The sequence below is a fragment of the Centruroides sculpturatus genome, unplaced genomic scaffold (genome assembly GCF_000671375.1).
Source record: "Centruroides sculpturatus isolate CEXI.00-Female unplaced genomic scaffold, Cexi_2.0 scaffold606, whole genome shotgun sequence".
Taxonomy (NCBI): domain Eukaryota; kingdom Metazoa; phylum Arthropoda; class Arachnida; order Scorpiones; family Buthidae; genus Centruroides; species Centruroides sculpturatus.
Window position 1 is genome coordinate 372,310 of NW_019384730.1, and position 21,961 is coordinate 394,270.

General features: G+C 28.0%; 2 protein-coding genes across 2 annotated transcripts in view; both read right to left on the reverse strand.

Annotated features, from left to right (window-relative positions):
- LOC111628192 (2-oxoisovalerate dehydrogenase subunit beta, mitochondrial-like) lies at positions 1-12,193 on the reverse strand. The gene is made up of 3 exons (XM_023371933.1): positions 12,178-12,193; positions 9,487-9,644; positions 1-797 (listed from the first exon to the last, which is right to left on the reverse strand). Exons 1-3 carry the CDS (start codon positions 12,191-12,193, stop codon positions 657-659), a joined length of 315 nt encoding a protein of 104 aa, XP_023227701.1. The 3' UTR covers positions 1-656.
- LOC111628196 (2-oxoisovalerate dehydrogenase subunit beta, mitochondrial-like) overlaps positions 12,127-21,961 on the reverse strand; it is a 27,938-nt gene continuing 18,103 nt past the window's right edge. The window contains exons 6-7 of the mRNA XM_023371936.1: positions 18,084-18,255; positions 12,127-12,684 (exon numbers count right to left, since the gene is read on the reverse strand). Coding sequence (XP_023227704.1) covers positions 12,497-12,684; positions 18,084-18,255 — 360 coding nt within the window. The 3' untranslated portion in view covers positions 12,127-12,496. The remainder of the gene's footprint in view (positions 12,685-18,083; positions 18,256-21,961) is intronic.

A 21,961-nucleotide genomic window follows, 5' to 3' on the forward strand; every position in this document is an offset into this window, starting at 1 on the left:
TATATAATCTGTACTTACCACAAAAATTAATAATTCTTAAACTTTTATATACAATAGTATTATTTTCCAAATCTGTTACAGTAATTCTATAATGTTCAAAATTACAATTCATATAAATAATTAAGTATAAACAAATAAATTCATAATTCTTTAAAAGTAAATCCTTTATATATTATCTGTTTAAGAAATCAAGCTTTACATAATCATAAAACATGGTTCATATTTTCAAGATTAAACTGAGAAAAAGATATAGCTGGATGATTAGAATAGAGTATTTGACCTGTTATTGAAAGATTATAGGATTTGGGTGTCATCTGAAAATAAACTTTTTTGAACTGATTTCTTTCTTTTAATGGTCAAATAGCTTACACTTTAATAATTTAATTATTAACAGATCATCCATTCACTTATTTCATGATGAATAGTTATGATTTGTATATCTGAAGCTTATAGAGAAAATTAAGTCCCTTTTATAATTCACAAGTATAATTAATATTTATTATTAATTAATGATGGTAAGATGATTATTCAAATGAATAAAACCAGAAAACTAGAAATACTAAATTTTCTGAAATTACTTTTTATGAAGATATATCTTTAATCTATGATCACTTTTATTTACATCATAATTTTTGTATTTTACATTAAAAATTAAATCAATAATTGATTATCTTTTTTATAGCTTCAAAGCATCTCCATTTTGTTGGAATGTAAAATGGTTCAAATACATGAGAAAAAGGTGTGTCGTAACCAGTAACCCTTTGTATGGGCGCTTCTAGATTAAGAAAACATTCTTCCTAAAAATAAAAAATAATTATCATCATTAAAGTGTTGCTTTATATATTTTGATTATAACTGTAATTATAAAATATTTATTGAACAAATATTTAACATATTCTTAATAAACATATTCTATTTACAAAAGGATTAGTAATGCATATGATAATGTACTGTACAGTGCATTAGAATTTCATATTTTCAGGTTAAAAATGTATTAAAACTTTTAAAAAAAATTTAAATTACAAATCAAAATATTCAACTAAAAAATCAAGTATTGATATTTAGAAAAATATATAANCAACTCATTTTTATATTAAAAAAGAATCTAAATGAAATATTTTTCGTCGTAATAAAATTAGGAAATGTAATTCACTTTACAACCATTTTCAATGACCCGTGTCTGTTTACTGTTTATCCACAAATTGCCTTAAGTAACTTTATCGATTTTGCTTATTCTATTACAGTTTGAAATTCGTTGTATCTCTTACAAAATAAGCAACGAAAAGACATGATAATGTTTATTATTTTATAAAGAAACATACGGCAATTCTATGTCACTCGGTACGTTACGAAAATTGAATTCATCTAAAATAAATTTCCTTTCCAAATTTGGATTTTATATGATAATCTATATTTAAAAAAAAAAATTAAACTTCGATATAGCGCTATCCTAAATAGTCACTCTCTAAAAGCGCGAGTGAATATTTTTGAACGGATTCATTCCATAAACAGAAAATGGAGAACCCTTCAGGATATGTGAATTACAGTGGAACGCCATTTATCCAGATTTCATAAATCCGGATCATAAAATATAATCCCTGCTATATGGAAAACCTATAAACGCGAAAAAATCAAAGAACTAAGTACTGTATATTCTTCCTTGAGTGTAACATTGCAGCTTGCAAGAATAAACTTATTTTCTATGAGTCTTCATATAATGTTCATTGTTATGCATTCGTGGGAGTGTTTTTTGAGTTTACTTAAATTAATAAAAGTTTAACGTTTGTAGTAATCTTATTATTCACTCAACACACAAGTTTCACTGAGTTTCAGTCACATCCAATCTTTTGTGAAGTGAACACCATGAAAATGACGTTTAAAGAAAAAAAAAGTGGTTGTTAGGATGAAGAAGAAATCAGAAATATAAAATAAAAGTATATAAATCGTGTTGTTTATGTTGTTAACGAATTTTCCAGATTATCTGGATTTTCGTTCATCCAGCGGACCCAGTCACGTTTGAGCCGGATAAACGAGATTCCACTGTACTACCCTGTACAGTACCTATGACTTTGAATTGCAAGCGATGTTAGGCCTATTATCAACTAAACATATGCCTCAAATTTCTAAAATCAAACTTGTATATAGACAGTGGCGCAGCCATGGGGGCCAAGGGGTCCTGCACCCACCAAATTAAAAGAGAAAAAACTAGTAAATTTTCCAACATTTTTTCCTTAATAAAATTTATTTTTTTTTGTTTATATTATGTCGTGTCTATTATTTATGAATTAATGGCTAATTTGTATTAACAGGTTTTTATCCATTCAACTCAGCTCCCACAAAATTAAATTTTCAGTACGCCACTATGTATAAACTTCTCTGCTGTATATAATTCTTACTGTTTCGAGTTCTTCAATTTAGTGCCATACTCAATTTAACACCAATTTTAGAGAAGAACAAATGATAACGTTAAATCAAGGTTTGCAATATAATAATAAGAATAGTTAAATATAATAAAACTTCAAAATGTTCTTTCCTCAAATTTCATATTAATAATAAAGTACAATTTTAAAAACTATTAGTATGTAGAGATTTATATAAAAGAAAGCGTACGAAAATTAATAAAGTTAATACAAAATTAAGACGAAGCATAAATAATATTAAATAGTTTAAATCATAAATCTAAAATAAAATTATAAATTGAAACGATGAAATAAACAAGGAAAAAAAATGAAAAAAAATGACAACAATAAGAAATTAAAAATAATATTTCAATTGTATGATCAGAAAAAAATTTAGATCAATATGTATTATAGTAATTTGAATTAAAATTACTGATTGAAATATTGTCAAGTGATCAGTGGCGTAAGAGGGAAGTAAGGGAGGTATTTACAAAAGGAACCCGAGTTCTATTAGTAAATAAATAAACGAAGAAAAATGAAATAAGTACAGCAAAACGATTTGAATATGATAAAAGCACTTGTACACATGTATATACATATAAGAATTTAATCTTCCTCTACAGCGCTAGAGGATACTACAGTATTATAGGAGTAATTAGGTCCTCTACCGTCATTCTAGTTACGTTACTGCAAGTAATTGTTGAGAGTAAGATGAAATTTATCCTAAAGCTAAATTGATGATTGAGACAAAGTTAAATTTTGTGCAAAGCGAAGATACTTGATGTCATTCATTCCATAAATAGATGAGTGGTATTGATTCAAATTGCACTTTACAAAAGGGACAACCTACTAATAAATTTCTACTACTGTATATTTTACTATATATTTATTATTATTATTATTATTATATATTTTTAAATAAATGAATAATTGTTTCTAAAATTATTTTATTATTATGAAAAAATACAATAAAAAAATTTTAAATTAATTTTTATTCTGGTAAATTTGAATTAATATTCTCATTTAAAATAATGAAATAAAACGTTTTGGTTATAATTAACAAAAACTAAATAAAATTAACTCTAATTTATTTGCTATCTAACATAAACTATTATGTTTTATATATTCTGTATTATATATTTTTTATCATATAAATATTTTATTTAATATAACTTAATTCATTTATTTAGCATAATTTACATTCATTTGAAAACGCTTAATCAATATTCAAGATATTTATTTAGACAGATCACTATTTATCCTTGCATTTCAAAAACTAATGATATTGCATCGTCTCTTCATCATAGTTTATAACTGAAGCTAAATTTCAGAGCAAATAATATTCCTTTTTTTGAAAATAATCATACATTCATACAAATAATAAATGTGCAAGATTAATAATGATAATAATATTAGTTAAGTTTAATTACGGAATAAACCATCGGTTTGATAATTACAAGATACAAAAGGATTGTCAAAACATATTTAAACAGAATTACTAGAAATTTGTTTTACCATCAACTAAATTAATGCAAAACTTCTTAAATATTTAAAGACGTATCAACCTCGGAGGAACCTGAGATAGATTCCGGGCGAGCAATTCCCTAAAAATTTTTCATGGGAGATCAGCCTCAAAAATATATTGAGCCCCGTTCTTCATCATTCAGCAGCCTCCATTGTTGATTTGGCCTAAGCACAATGGTATGGTATAAAAAAAAGGCTCTTAATTCCCACAGAGCGGAAAAGAGTTTTAAAAAATAGAGTGTAAAAGATTATAATTTCATCCAAAAAAACTTTCACTAAAAATTAACAGAACATAAATCGTTCAATTCGGAAATATTTAGCGATGAGAGATTTAAATCTACAGATAATAAACTAATTATTAGTCTTTGTTTTTCTGTTTGAAAAGCTTTATATATTATATGCCTGATGAATAATTTTTATTAAAAAACATAATTTAAAAATAACAGAAAGGATTAAAATTTGGAGAATCAAATTAATCCAATTTAAATATACTTTATAGTTCGGATAATCTCACATTAAAAAAGATATTAAAAGTCATGACTTGTCTATTTCGATGATGCCAAAAGATGATATTTGTTACTAATATTTACTGAAATAACACACTGGAAGATAACAAAGGTTAAATGCATACAATATAATAGGAAATTGGCCAGATGGCCGAGAGGTAAAGGTGGTAACCTACCGCTCTGGGGAATCCGGAATCGAATCCGAACGAATTGAATAATCCCCGAGAATTTTTCGAGGGGTGATCTGACTGGATATGTCGGTCCCCGTCGCTCACCACCCGGCCGCCCCACTGTGGGCTTGGCCTGACCGAATCCATAATGGACTTGCAAAAGGAAGCCCTCTTAGTGCCCACAGGGCGGAAAGAATTAAAAAATAAATAAATAAAAATAGGAAGTTACAAACATACTATGCGTATACTTATATTAATTACACATGTAATTATATATGATGGTCGAACAGATATTCCAAAAATAGATTATCTTCAAAATTTTGTTCGGAAATTCGATAAAGAAAAAAATAAAATAAATAAGAATAGCAATTGAAAACTTTAGTATCAAAAATGCTATCTTTCAAAATCTTTCAGCGTTAAAGATTAGGCTATCTTAAATCCTTCTTTCACAAATTCTTCTCACGACAAATTCACTTTTATATGGTCATATTTCTCTAAAATTGCACATATTTTATGATAAAGAAATTTTATCTGGATTTAGTTTCATATTATGGTCTTTTTTCACTCAATTGACGTTCATTCCTTTCATACTATATTGATTCTACTCGAAACGATCGCTTTAGTTTGAAAATTTTTGAGAAACCGCCATTCTACATATTTTACCGTTATAATTAAAAAATATATATATTTCATAAAACTGCTGAATATAATATATATATTTTTTTTACTATAATAAAATGAAATATTAGGCAATGATTATTATGTTGAAAATGAAAACAAAATAGTAATAGATTTGCATATTGTTATTAATGAAATGTCATTTCTTTATAATATTTGCAACTAGGGTTTCTCATATCCGGATTCTTCGTTTGTCCAGGGATTTCGAAATAAAGTGATATATTTATATCTTAAAATTAATTATACCCCGGAAAAATCCCGGGATATAAATAATTATTTTTAAGATATAAATAATAAATCTCGAAATCGAATGATATAATTATGTTTCGTTTTTAAGTAATTTTAGACATCTTGCAACCTCCAAAATAATAATATTAATAATGCTGTGTAAAATATGTATTAAAAATTACCTTTCAATTACGTAGAAATTTTCACAAATAGAAAAAATTTATTAAAATTTGTTGGATGCTGCTTACAACAAAAATGCCTTTGAATTGAATTGAAAATTAAAAAAAAAAATGAACTTAGATCAAACTTCTAACTTAAAAGGTAATTTTCGTTTTTTAAATAAAGCATAATACAAAATATTATTGTAAATTTTTATAATAAGATTTTAAAAAGGAAAGATGGTCAATACTCCGATTACTCAATTTGGTTCTTATTTTAGTAATGAAAAGTTCCGCTAGCTAGAATGCCCGTTCCGATTCATTGGATGTGGATGAAATCGTTTTTAATGCATTTAAAAGAGAGGATAGCTGTTATGTGTTTTTACACCCATAGCCTGGAAGATTTCTAGTTCGTTTTCGAGATGTGTTGCAGTACTTCTTTTGCCGTCTAGTATTCTTGATTTGTCTACCTCGGCTGCTTTAATAGCGGCATCAAGCTTATAGCCCGATAATTCGACAGTTCGTTTGTATTTAATAATCAGGTTTCTGAAGAAAAACTTCATACTTGCACACTTCGTACTCGTTTGTATCTTTGCCCAATTTGCACAACCTGGCATAATGCAGTTATTGAAGCTACTGGTTAAAAATTAATTAAGACAGCATCAGCCAATTATTCAAGATACTACAGGTTCTGACAAGTAAAGAACTTTCAGAATCCTGCCATAAATAGGCTACATATTGATTACTGACAATGTGTGGCAAGCAAAAATTTTAAAATCTAATAAGCAGGCTTAAAATTAATAAATATAAATGTATTCTGACAGTTTATGAGTTAATTATATATTTTAAGATTTCTTGCGTGTAGGTCATATTTACTGACATAAAACTATCATACTTAAAATTGTCACACTTGATGATATGATAGTTTTGTCAGTAAATATGATCTACACGCGAGAAATTTTGTCATGTTACTAATTGTTGTTTTTTAATAACTTGTAGTATTACACTGAAGAGGGGCTTAGCATTTAAATAAGACCGAAATGCATATGAGAAAACAATAGAAGAAGTGTCTAACCTGAAAGCTGTAATGATAGTCTACCAAACTTAATAGTCATTCGGATTAAAGAGACATACATTCATAGAATTTAAATTTTATTTAAAATATGAAACAGACATATTATAAATATAAAATATATTCTTGCAAGCATAATAAACTAAAGAAAAAATTTCTTGTTCTGTAATGAATCCACAAATTTCAATTGCCGTTTTAATGTTTCTACGAACCCGTGAATTCTTATGTATGTATTCGATGCCACAAGATGGCTTGCTGTCAACCAAGAATCCTCTTTGTTTATTTTGTTCCTCTGAATTTTCTTTTCTCATATTGTGAGAATACACTACCAGTGCATTTTACGTCAGCAATGTTTATCATTTCATAAAATATTGTCATAAGCCATCGCCGAATCATAAGCAATTTGAACAGAGAATCGGGTACATATTTGATCAATTGTATCGACTGCATCTTTGGTACTGTTGTAGTAATTATTGATTTCAGGCTTTCCGGACTCTGTGCAGATTTTTACATCGTGATGAAGAGATGAAAGGAGTAGGCTACTAACCTGTTTTTCTTTGGAATATATGACACAAGGGTAAAATAACTTGTAAACTGAAACTAGCCGCATTTTCTTCATTTTCTTGGTTTTAATTATTTAGGGTCTTCTCTTGTTTTGTTTCATTGTGTCAACACGAGTAATATTTAGAGCCTTTCGTGTCTTGCTAGAGTCACAGATGTAAAAAAGATTATCAATTGTAATATTTCGTCCTTCTTTGTCATGCAGTACGGATAATATACAGTGGTGCCTCGTATAACGTACTGTACGCCTCGAATAACGGACTGGCTGCGAACAACGGACTTTCCGTTCGGCAGTTACGTGAAGCGAACAACGGACTTTCTGCGAACAAGTGTGAATGATGTTTCCACTCTTTTGCCGTTGCCAATGACAATGTCTGCTATTTTTATAATATATTAGTATTATTAGAATATATTATTAGTATATCTGAAGTACAGAGCTCCTGTTGGGNCAAAGCTTGTGTAAACTATCTATGTATGCAATGCATAAACAAATTTTTTATTTCTCTTACAACAGGATTATTATTTTAAAAATTTTACCATAAAAGTAAGTAGTAATTTTACTATAAAATAATTAGAATGCTATTTTTCCTTTCAAAATCAAATATTTCAAACAAGTATTACATTTAATGTAATACAAAAATTAGAAAGAATTTGTAAAAAAAGAATTGAAGAGGGGCAAAAAAGTGCCCAAAATGCATTCTCTGAAACAAAATAACAATTCAGATTGGTGTGTGGTTTCCTTAAAAGAAACTAAGTTTTATTAAACAATTAAACCAATTAAATTCTTACTCAAATAGTACATGTAAACATTACTCAAAAACATGCAAAAAAATAAGAATTATAGAATTTCAAATTACACAAAGTAAGTTAGCTATTAGCTTTTGGTTCTCGTTATTTTGTGTATAATTTTAATATTAAAATATAATGTACTGACAACCTTATGGCCCTCTGTGATTTTTTCTGAAACCCATATACTTGGTAGTATGCAGGTTTTAAAAAAGTCATGGAGTGTATCATAAGCAATTTACAATAAGTAAGCAAATAGAAATCATAAGGCTGTAAGTAATAAATTTGAAAATCAGTTATCCATGGCATTTGCACCTTCTTTACAAATGTAGATACAAATCATCAAATTTGATAATTTTAATGATTTTGGCCTAATCTCATATCAAAACAATATCATTTGACCTTTTATTATAGAAAGGTTGCCTATTCCTGATGTATATGAAAGTTCATCTAATGCATATTAGTTTTATGTAATCAGTTTAACAAGTAATTCATTTAATAAGTTAATGTTGCAAATTTCTTCTGATTCATACTGATCATTAATATAGTGTGCTATTTTTTCTTGTTTTAATTCTTTAACTAAAAAAAACATAGATAGATATTTAAATTACAATATACCAATATTAGTTTTAAATATTTCTCTGATTGTTCATAATTTACTTTCTCTAACTTGTTAGATAAAACTTTTCACACTTTGTTTCTAGCAGTTTAATCACTAAGTACAAACGTTTTCGGCTGTTTTGAATGGCCTTCTTTTTGAATCAGGTTCAAAAAGTTTGTACTTAGTGATAAAAATGCTAGAAACAAAGTGTGAAAGGTTTTGTCTTACAAGTTAGTCATTTTAAGTAGTTCTAGCTTCAAATGCATAGAAATTTACTTTCTCTTTTGTAAATTTATATTTCTTAATAGAACCACTAAATGGTTTTATTAAGAAATTTAATACTGTACTTAAGATAACACAGACTACTTTTTATTAAATTTGTCTATTATATTATATTATATGCATTCTCTTATTTAAATTAATTCAAACACACCATACTTACACATCAAACATACCATACTTACACATTTTTGAATACCAATGCTACTTTGTTGGATTTATGTTTAAACCTGATGAAGACTATAAACTATCTCAAAAACATTAGTTTGGCAAATGGTTTGTTCTGGATATTAAAAGATTGAGTTATTCATTATAATAATATTCCTTCTACTGCAGTTTTTATTATAAAAAAAATATATCAACTTCAGCTTTGTTCTACGTCTTTGTGTTAACTACTGTACATTTTTATATTTAAATAACTTAAAAACTAGTCTTTTTACAGCATGATAATGTTTGCTTAAATTGACATTTCAAATAAAATATTATTTGAAAATTATTAAATATTTAAGAGCTAAATTACTCACTTCAGCAACTGTTTCTTTGTCCCATGGTAAAATTGTAACAAGATAAATTACTTCACATGAAACATTTAGTTTATCTTGTGCAATTTGAGCAACTTCTCGTAGAACATTTTGAAATTTTAAAATTGCTCTCTGCCTCCAATAAGGAATCACAGGAGTAACTTAATTTTTATGAAATTGAAAAGGCCTCTCAAAAATTATAACTTATTTTGAACAATTTTTTAATTGGATGAATATTTTATGAGATATTTGTCAGTAACATTATAAATGGACCAGCCAGTATATATATATATGTCTTGTTTATAAAATCATACTGCTATTTTATGTTATCAGCATAGAGGTATGAAGGAGTAGTACATGTCAAGAGTTGATATTTGGCACAGAGTATTAGGTGCCCAAATCATTTGCACATAAAAAATCCAGACTTGTAGGTAGTCAGGGGACCAAAAACCAAGTCAAAATAAAATACAAAATGGCGACCCTCTTCTACAAACAGGCAAAACAGGCACCTCACCCCACCGAAGTCAGGTGGGGAAGAGTACCACCCACAGTCATTCTGAGAAGTGAACTCTGACCTTAGGACTGAACACATAGTTTCTTCTATGTTAAATAAAATTTGTAATCTAATTTTCTAAATTTGGGAGTGCTTCAAATATGACATTAAAACGGTTTTATGTTGTTACAAGTGGTTTTTTTTAACATTATCCAGTATAGTAAAATTGTGGAACCAATAAAAATTGATGTTATATTAGGGTTGTCATTACATCTGATGACATTATAATTGCATTAAACTGTATATTGTTTGTGCAAAATAAAAAAATAATTTCAGACGATACAATAGCCACGATTATTTTTTCAAAAACAGGAAATTTTCGTTACACATCAACAAAAATTCAACCTAGGCTGACATGCAACGGAGAGAAATTTCAAAATTGGATAAGTTAATTTCATCGAAAATGCATCGTGGATGACCTCGTGATCATGGCTGGCGAAGTTTGAACAACTGCGCCCAAAAGCAGTGATACCAAAGAAGACTGGAGAATGAGAATGAGACCCGCCTTGAGTGTCAAAGTGATTCCACTTAGTAGTGAGTCTCTGAGACATAGTCTTGTCCCAAATACGGTTTTGCCATTTACTTGTTTACCATTAAAATAGATATTACTGGTTTATTGTATTATATTATATATATATTATTTATAATCAAAACTTTCTCTATATAGCCAAAGTTCACCTATACAGACAAACATAATTTTCTGACTTTAAGATGCTAATTAGATAAAACAAGGTTATACAAGCTTTGTTTATTTTTATAAACAAAGCTTGTGTAAACTATCTATGTATGCAATGCATAAACAAATTTTTTATTTCTCTTACAACAGGATTATTATTTTAAAAATTTTACCATAAAAGTAAGTAGTAATTTTACTATAAAATAATTAGAATGCTATTTTTCCTTTCAAAATCAAATATTTCAAACAAGTATTACATTTAATGTAATACAAAAATTAGAAAGAATTTGTAAAAAAAGAATTGAAGAGGGGCAAAAAAGTGCCCAAAATGCATTCTCTGAAACAAAATAACAATTCAGATTGGTGTGTGGTTTCCTTAAAAGAAACTAAGTTTTATTAAACAATTAAACCAATTAAATTCTTACTCAAATAGTACATGTAAACATTACTCAAAAACATGCAAAAAAATAAGAATTATAGAATTTCAAATTACACAAAGTAAGTTAGCTATTAGCTTTTGGTTCTCGTTATTTTGTGTATAATTTTAATATTAAAATATAATGTACTGACAACCTTATGGCCCTCTGTGATTTTTTCTGAAACCCATATACTTGGTAGTATGCAGGTTTTAAAAAAGTCATGGAGTGTATCATAAGCAATTTACAATAAGTAAGCAAATAGAAATCATAAGGCTGTAAGTAATAAATTTGAAAATCAGTTATCCATGGCATTTGCACCTTCTTTACAAATGTAGATACAAATCATCAAATTTGATAATTTTAATGATTTTGGCCTAATCTCATATCAAAACAATATCATTTGACCTTTTATTATAGAAAGGTTGCCTATTCCTGATGTATATGAAAGTTCATCTAATGCATATTAGTTTTATGTAATCAGTTTAACAAGTAATTCATTTAATAAGTTAATGTTGCAAATTTCTTCTGATTCATACTGATCATTAATATAGTGTGCTATTTTTTCTTGTTTTAATTCTTTAACTAAAAAAAACATAGATAGATATTTAAATTACAATATACCAATATTAGTTTTAAATATTTCTCTGATTGTTCATAATTTACTTTCTCTAACTTGTTAGATAAAACTTTTCACACTTTGTTTCTAGCAGTTTAATCACTAAGTACAAACGTTTTCGGCTGTTTTGAATGGCCTTCTTTTTGAATCAGGTTCAAAAAGTTTGTACTTAGTGATAAAAATGCTAGAAACAAAGTGTGAAAGGTTTTGTCTTACAAGTTAGTCATTTTAAGTAGTTCTAGCTTCAAATGCATAGAAATTTACTTTCTCTTTTGTAAATTTATATTTCTTAATAGAACCACTAAATGGTTTTATTAAGAAATTTAATACTGTACTTAAGATAACACAGACTACTTTTTATTAAATTTGTCTATTATATTATATTATATGCATTCTCTTATTTAAATTAATTCAAACACACCATACTTACACATCAAACACACCATACTTACACATTTTTGAATACCAATGCTACTTTGTTGGATTTATGTTTAAACCTGATGAAGACTATAAACTATCTCAAAAACATTAGTTTGGCAAATGGTTTGTTCTGGATATTAAAAGATTGAGTTATTCATTATAATAATATTCCTTCTACTGCAGTTTTTATTATAAAAAAAATATATCAACTTCAGCTTTGTTCTACGTCTTTGTGTTAACTACTGTACATTTTTATATTTAAATAACTTAAAAACTAGTCTTTTTACAGCATGATAATGTTTGCTTAAATTGACATTTCAAATAAAATATTATTTGAAAATTATTAAATATTTAAGAGCTAAATTACTCACTTCAGCAACTGTTTCTTTGTCCCATGGTAAAATTGTAACAAGATCAATTACTTCACATGAAACATTTAGTTTATCTTGTGCAATTTGAGCAACTTCTCGTAGAACATGAATTTGAGTTCCCCAACCAACTAAAGTCACATCAGTTCCTATAAAAAAAAATGCTTAATTTAATATTTGTAAGCAATTTTTAATAATAATATATTATACCAAATAAATAAATTAACAAAATAAATTAGATTTGTCTGATTCTTAAGATTAAATGTTAATATCTGATTAACAGTTATTTATTTTTAAAAATGTTTTTCTGATAGTTAATTTTTTAATTAAAAGAAAAATTAGTAATATTTGAGTGAATCCAGATGGCAAGTGACAAATTTTAAGCAAACCAATAAAACTGTTCTGCATCAAAAATTCTCCTATGAAAGAAAATATGATCAATAATCAAAATATAATCTTTTTATGTATTTTAGTATGCTCAAACATAAAAACTGGCACTCTTAAACTGGAACTATATAATAAACCAACTATTTGACACCTAAATGCAAATTCCAGCATATAAAAAACAAAGAATGTTTAATGTTTAAAAATTTGAATGCAGCAAAGTTCAAAAGTTTGAAATTATCAAAGGATAGAACTGTTTTTTGTGTTTTTTGTGCATTCATTCCTGATGAGGGTCTCTAAAAGACGACCAAAAACATTTGAACATTAAACATTCTTTGTTCTTTATATGCTGGAATTCACATTTAGGTGTCAAGTAGTTGGTTTTTTAGTGTGCTGAATATGAAGTTCAAAACCATGTGTTACCCACAGATATTTTTTTTAAATACCACTATTTTGTAGAAAAATGCTTCTTTTAGACAAACTTTCTGTTACTGTTGTTTAAATAAAATATAAAATCAGGAAACTATATAATATGCTGACAGGTCTTCAAGAAGGATACACCAATTCTGTTGTTTTTATGTGAATGGGACAGTCAAACAAGAATCAGTCACTACTTGGTAAAAAAAAAAAATGGTCCAATCACATAGCGAAAGTACAAGGTCAAAAGAATATTGCTTTTCCTGCTCTGATGGAGAAAACTAAACTCCTCTTACCGCCTCTTCATATCCAGTTCTGTTTGATGAAAAACTTAATGAAAGATACAGACAGAGAAGGAGAAGGCTTTGCTTACCTGAAGCAAAAGTTTTCTCATCTGAGTGATGCAAAAGTAAAAGAGGGAATTTTTATTGGTTCCCAAGTATGACAGTTTTTGAAGGATCCTGGTTTCAAGAAAAAACTTAAACCCAGCAGAAAGAACAGTGTGGGATGCCTTCATAAATGTGAAATGTGAACAAGAATGTTTTGGGAATGTAAGAGGACAGACTATGAGGAAATTATGGAGAAGTTGGTAATGTCCTGCCAAATACTAGGTATATATGTCACTCAAGATGCATTTCCTGCATGTCCATTTAGATTTTTTCCTACCAACCTAGGAGATGTTTCTGATGATCATGGAAAAAAGTTCCATCAGACATCTCAAATGGAAAAGTGGTATAGTGGAAGATAAAACAAGAACATATTAACAGATTACTGCTGGACTCTAGAGCAAGAGACTTCAGAAGAATATGAAAAGAAGAAAACATGTCATTAAGTGTTTCAGTTTTTAAATGTATAGAATTATGAAAAAAAAAGGGTAATTAACATAAATTTATTTGTATCTAATTAGCCAATTAGCAATGTGTATAGCCAATAAATATGATATTTTGAACAGAAAATGTTTTCCTTCAAAAACCTCATTTCTCTGAAAAGTTAGGCCAATTCTGTTCCCAGATTCAGATTCAGCACTATTAAAACTAAACTAAAAAAAAATCAGTGAAAATGTTTGACACAGTGCATAAATACATTCTTTTTTTCCAGAATAGTGTAACATAATCCACTTCATATAAAATATAGTGGAATCTCACTTAATCACCTCGCATAATGAGCAAAACAAATTGTAAAAAATTGCTTTGCTTAATGAGCAATGTTTCACATAACAAATGATGAGGAGAGAGGAAGTCCCGAATTGTGCACATGCTCCATCAGTCTGTGTTTAGGTCTTGTTCCACTAGCATCTTAGTGTTGCTTGTGATCACATATTTTTCCAAACTTGCATTCACACATATTACTTTTAAACATCAACAACCATAGCCTGTTATATAATAAACATGCTAAATGATATGCCAAATTCTTGGACTATGTAAAGACTATAATTAAATGTTAGAAATTAATTAATTTGACTAGAGGTAGGCAGTTATGCTGTCATCTTGTATTAAATTTAATGACCAATTCCAAATTTAGAAAGGTCTGAATTAAAAATTAACTATCTATAATTATTAAATTTAATACAAGATAGAAGCATAACTGCCTACCTCTAGTCAAATTAATTAATTTCTAATATTTAATTATAGCCTTTACATAGCCCAAGAATTTGGCATATCATTTGAAGTGTTTATCAAACATATTATCTATAATTTTTTTTGTTTTCTACAGATCAAATTCTCATTCCAAGTTGGTTCATTCCGTACTAGAAGAAAAGATGAAGATGATTCACATTCCTTAACAATGCACATTGTACAATTTTCTTTGAATAAATGTTATAAATAAAATATTTGAGTATTTTTTTCGGTGTGGAACGCATTATCGTATTTTACATTAATTTCTATGGGAAAAATTGTTTCGCTTAACAAGTGTTTCTCATTACAAGTATGATTCTGGAACAAATTATGCTCGTTAAGCAAGGTTCCACTGTAGATTGTTAGTGGTTTGCTTACTTAGTTGCTTGTCACTTCATTCATTATTTGCATTTCAAAATGATTGCATTATATAGTGGCCAAAAGTTCTGCACCAGTAATCTGAAAATCAAATTTTTTATTTCAATCCTATTTAAACAATATTATATTTCAAGTACTGTGTGTATATATAATACAGTATATTGTTGAAAAGGTAAAATAATGTTTATTTAAATGTTTTTTTGGCAGGTCTGAACTATTATACATGGAACTGCAGTTATTGGACTCAGCTGATCATTAAAAGCAAAATGTATGAACATTAGGTTAAAGAAAATCACATTTTTTATAGGCATTATTTTACAGATGAAATTAAAGTGTAGTGAAAAAACTGAAACCCAATGAATTAAAAAGTTGGAATGACTTACCAATAGATAAGCATAATTTTAATCTTTAATTGGATAATCACAAATTTTTCACACCAAAGTGCATTTCTTTGGCATGCTTTTAATTATCTTTTGCAATTGTTCCATTGTGTTGGCATGATATGATATGATAATTATAACCTCAGTCAATGCTCTTTTGGTATTTGGTTTTAATGACACATCTTTTTGTTTAAATTCATCTAAAGATTTTCAATAAGGTTAGTATGACAACTTTACAACATACTGAGTTTTTTTTATTTTCTTTTATGCTACCCAATCTGTCACCAACTTTGACCAATGGCAGGAAGCATTATCACACTGAAAAATAAAATTCTGAGAATCTACATCTCACAGAATGTCTACATATTTGGCTCCATTCACTTTGTCATCAACAATTTTCAGACAGCCAACACCAGTAGTTGAAAAACCGAACCACAGTATCATTGTAAGTGAATGATTGATCAATGGTTGGGTATAACCTATTTTATAACTTTCATCTGGCAACATACATAATTATTCCCTTTATGAACAGAAATATTTACACTTGTTTCATCACTGAAAATTAATATTTTTTATTTATCAATATTTCAGTTCTTGCATGCCTTTGCCCAAGCAAGTTTTCAGAGACATTGTTGTTCATCCAAGTGATATTTTCTTGTAGCTTTCTATCCAATCAAACCTTTTTTTCTGCAGTTTATGAAACTGTACATGCAGACACATCAATATATATACTTCATCTTGTGAGTCCTTTTCTTAAATCTGTCATTTGACCATCATGTCTAGTAGATAGCCTTGGTTGATCTTCTCTCTTTTGATCTTCCAGAAATCCAGTTTTAACAAATCTTTTAACAGATACACAAGACAGTGCAATGGTTATAGACACATTTGACAGCAATTTCACAAGTGTTGAAACCAAGTTCAGGCAAAATAACCTTTTACCTGATTTAAACTGAAAGGAATGATATTTTGGCTTTAGACAGTGCCAAAGAAGTAGATATTACATAGGCAGCTATGTACCAGAAAGTAAATCAACTGACTAAACTGTATCATTTTTAAAATTAAAAGCAGAGAAAGATGTAATGGAATAGCAAACCAAAAGAGATTTTGAGAACAGCACTTGTGTTTCTGCAAAATTGCATTTTGACTTATAACTCCATTTCTATAATTGGTAATTATTTCTGTAAAAATATATAAACTCAGCAACAAATTATCTTTTCAACAATTTATTATATATAGCTATACATAAAATATAATATTGTTTAAGTTGAGCTGACTCAAAAACATTTGATTTTCAGATTACTAAAATGCAGGACTTTTGGCTACAAATGTATAAATGTAATGTTGTTAAAATTTTTTTTTAAATATATTACAGAAATTTTATTTTGTTAATGAGTAATTATTTATTGTGACATTGTCACAATGCCAAGCTGCAATTTTTAATCATATTTTAAATTAATTTAATGTAAAATATATGCTCTAGATTTTAGTACTGTCTTGCCTCTGTACATCATACTTTCCTATTAATAAAGAATCATGCTGGTCATCTATCTAACTTCATTCTAGGAAAATTTTTGAATTGAAAATCATATGACTTCCAGTCCAGACTGGAAGTTCATATACAATTAATCAGGGCCTCGTGCCCCTAAGCTTTCCATATCTGGTCCCAACTTTCATCTATCTAACTCTGTTCTTGAAATTAAGGAATGACAGGCAGATGAATGCTAGTGGGAATTTATAGACCTGCAATTTGAAAATTGCAGCCCAAAAATTATAATATGTTTTATAATGAAAATTATATTATTAGAAAAAACATCAAATATTAATATTTACACTTTATACATTGAATAATATTTAAAAAATTTTGGTATTCTAGTCATTCAGAGATATATTTAGAGAAGACTATTAGATATCAAAAGACTGAAGTTATTTCATCCAAAATAACAAACCAAAGTCTTTCAAACTAAACAAATCAAAAATTCCTAAAAAATTATTCTGTATTCAAATTATATAAATAATTAATAAAAATTTTACAAATACCAGTTTTCTCTAATAATGTTCATTTCCAATTTGTCTTCATGTTTTCTAGTCTTAGAGAAAATTGCAAATAATATTAAACATTACATTATGTTTTATACCAAATTTTTTCTTCTAAAAACTTAAATTATTGCATAATAGAACAGGATTACTAAGATTGTCAGAGTAATTGTAAATAAACAATAAACAATAGCACAAAATAATCTAACTGATTTTTTTTTATTAAATAAGAATTTTTATTCAAACTTAACTTACTTTTAAGTATTAAAAGCTTTTATGATTTAAAGAAAACAATTTATATCTAATAAAAAAAAAATATATACAATTTTTTCAAATTACCTTCAATTAAAATTTCAGCTTTAGACAAAGGTAAAGTATAATCTTTTACAGGAACTTGTTCAACTGCAAGTCTATATAAAATTTTTGGCTCAAAAAATATACAGGGATTTCTATCTCTGATGCATGCTAGCAATAATCCTTTAGCTTGAATTGGACCTCGAGGAACAACAACCTAAAATTAAAATGTAATAAAAATATATAAATAATTTTTGAATGTTTAAAAGATTATAATAATTATTATAAAGCTTAAATTTATTGATAACAGAATAAATTCAAATTTATTTTTCAAATATTTTTGACAATACAAAATATATATTCTTCAGGACAACTTTCTAAATACAGAGTAACCCACTTAAAATACACCCGAATGAGATGATGAAACATTGCTGTTGTAAATTTTATGGGGGATATTTAAAAAAGGAAAAGTGTATGAGACTAATCCTAGGACTATATGCAAACTGAAGAAAAGCATTCTCAGAAGCATTGAGGTTATCAACATCAATATTTTATGCAAGTTTCAGCCTGAACATGCTTACAAGTGGACAGATGCACAGGAAATACTGAAAGTAGTGTCATTGTAAATTTCCATATGTTTAAATAATGTTAAAATAGTTTCTAATGAGTGTCCCTTGCCTACATTAATTTGTATTTGTATAGGGCTGATTTTATGTGAGACACTCTATAGCAGGTGTGGCCAAACTTTTATCCCTTAGGGGCTACTTTTTTGGTAAAATATAGTCTGCGGGCGACTATGAATATAGGCAAACAATTTTAGGATTTTTATATGCGCATGCATTAACATTCATTTGCATTGTTCATCGGGATAAATACAAACAGTATGGGTATGTTGCACAGACAGTCTATTATTGTAAGAATAAATTATTGAATTAAGATTTTTAAACATTAATTTAAGTAAAAGCAAATTGTTCAACTTTAGCTTCGAGGGCTACTTTCAAAACCTTCGTAGTCGACCGGGCGACCGCGGTCTACGTGCTGGCCATCCCTGCTCTATATAATACAAAGTGCATGCTAGAACAGAGATTAACATTAATTTGAAATTTACAATTTGAAAATTACAAATAAAGAATAGAATAAAAATACAAAAATAATTAAAACAATTTCTATGATAATGGTTAGAATTAAAGTTCCAAAAATTCCAAAAACAAATTACTGTACTTAAATTTTGGAATATATAGGGCTACAATAAAAAATATAGCACTTCACATAGCAGAACATCAATAATCCATACAAATTCCATTCAAATACAAAAGATGCAGAACTAGCAAAAATGGTGCTGATATAATATAATCATATAATGTGGAATAATGTTATTAAAATCAATCACAGATCTGAATATAAACTTTATTTGGAAAGCACTATTATTCTTAAAACATAAACCAATTAATAAATCAACACTAATGATTCCAGAGGATTGATTTTATTTACAAAGAATGTTTGAAGATTGTATTAATTATCCAGCTTACTACCATATGTTTAATCCAAAAATTTAAGTAACTCATTTTTGGCACTTTGATTCTGACCGCTGTCATAGAAATTGTTGTGTTTAATATTTTTATATTCTTCCTAAAGAAGACATTTTGTAATGTCGAAAAGGTTTGAAAGAGAAAACAATATACAAGTTTCTACCTTATACATTTATGTTTGATCTGTTCATCTCACACATAGAAAACTGATTTCTGTTGTCAATAATATTAAAGATGGCAGACACCACCTTTAATGTTATTGGCAATAGAAAATTCAATAAACAATTTAAAAAGTTTTAAAATATTTTTAAATTGTAAATTTTATTTAAATATAAAGTATTCAATTGTTTATACATGCAAATAGAATGAATCTTGGGTTTGATCAATATATACTGAGATTATGCCAGCTTTTTAGTTACTAAGTGGAGGGAAAAACTAGTGACATTGTACGATGTGATCATCAGTTATGAGTTAACTGTTGTTAAGTTTGAATTAAAAAACATATTTCCTTTTGAAACTGATAGTGGTTTCTTTAACTTGATTTTCTTTGTTCCAGTGACTTTTAAGATAAAACTGATTAAAGAGAATGAATCTATGTGAAATGTTGTTTTAAATGTAAAAAGATGGCACAGAAACACTAACTTTTGTTGAAGTGTTTTTGTTGTTTCATTTGGATTCTTGTTTTTGGGCAAGTCATGCAAAATCAAGAATCCAAGCATCATATCACTACAATACACCATCTCACATTTCCATTCTAGTTCAACAGTTTTTTACAAAGAACCAACCATGCTCACCAGACTTAGTCCTATGTGATTTCTTTCAGTTCCCAAAATAAAAAGTTTGTTAAAAAAATGACATTTTCAAACCATTGAAAAAAAGAAAAGTCAAAGGGTGATATAAGAACAATTTCAATACATGTCTATAAGGAATTCTATCAGAAGTAAAAATGCATTGGCAGTGGCATAAATCTGCTACAGGAGATTTTTTGATTAAATCTCACATATGTATATATGTATGTAAGCATCTACTTACAAATCTCTCAATAATATATTTAAAAGTTTGAAGATGGTTTGTGAACAAAAAGATATCTGATGTAACTACACTACAGTCTTTATGACACTTTGCTAATGTAATGCTATTCAATTATATTCGTTTTAAAATTTTGTATGCTTATTCCATTCTTAAGGTGGTTTCTTAACAGTAATGCTTTCAGATTTTTATCAATGTAAACATTGTGCAGACAGCTAGGGAAATTGGAACTGACTAACAATATTGCACAATTACTTGCTTCTCGTGAACATTTGCTTATAGTTGAAGAGCAAAGATAACTTGCTTTATGAAATAGAGTCTGCTCCTGATGAAGGCCCAGTTGCATCAAAGAAGTGCCAATAAAATAATTAGAAAAATAAGTTAGTTTAATCAAAAAGGGATTGGCAGGTTTCCAGTAAATTGATACAAATTTTGAATGAAGTAATAAATAAAAGTGTCAAATGGAAAGAATGCTATAAAGAAATACTTAAGGAAAGAAAGTGTCTGTCCATAAAATAATACTTTTTTATCATCATATTTCAAGAAAGTGCCACAGCCATCACCATAGTCTAGTGTTGAACAGCCTTCAACAACAAAATACAATGATCAAAGCATCTCATCTTTATCAAGTTCTTCTCCTTCAAAACAAATAAAATACACTGAACATGCAAATGATGAATTCCACTTTCTCCTTCAGTCTTTCTGCAATAAATATGCAATTTTTAAGATTGTATTCATCAGTCACCATGAACAAAGAATGAAAATATTTTAAAGCAAGCACATACTACAGTACATTTATTAATCATAAATTTTTCTTTCTCAAATATAAACCTCTATAAGCGCAATCTATATATATATATATAAATGGACGTGTGTGTCCCTATATTTCACTTTTCTGCAAAAACTACACATCGCACATGAATGCTGTTTGTATGTGGTGTATCGCAACCACCATAGTTAGTGCACGAATGGAGACTTAGGGCTACCTAAGTCTCCATTCGTGCACTAACTATGGTGGTTGCATCTCGATAGCTATAAGGGTGTGGGAGATATGGGGCTGAAAGATATTGAAAGTGGTTTTCTATTTCGAATTTTATGTTCGAATTTGTTTGAATTAAATTCGAACAATATTCGAATTTGTTCGAATTTAATTCGAACAATATTCGAATTTGAATTGGTTCCATCATAGAACGATTGTAAACGTTCCAGAAAATTGATCAAATTGAAAATAGTTCGTTTGACTAAACGTAAAAATTCTCTAATTAGTCTGGAAACGGGGGACCTAATTCTTGCATTCTGTGAAAACGGGTAAGATTGGCTATAATGTAATTATCTTAATCTTCACTATCGTTACTTTTTGCCCAG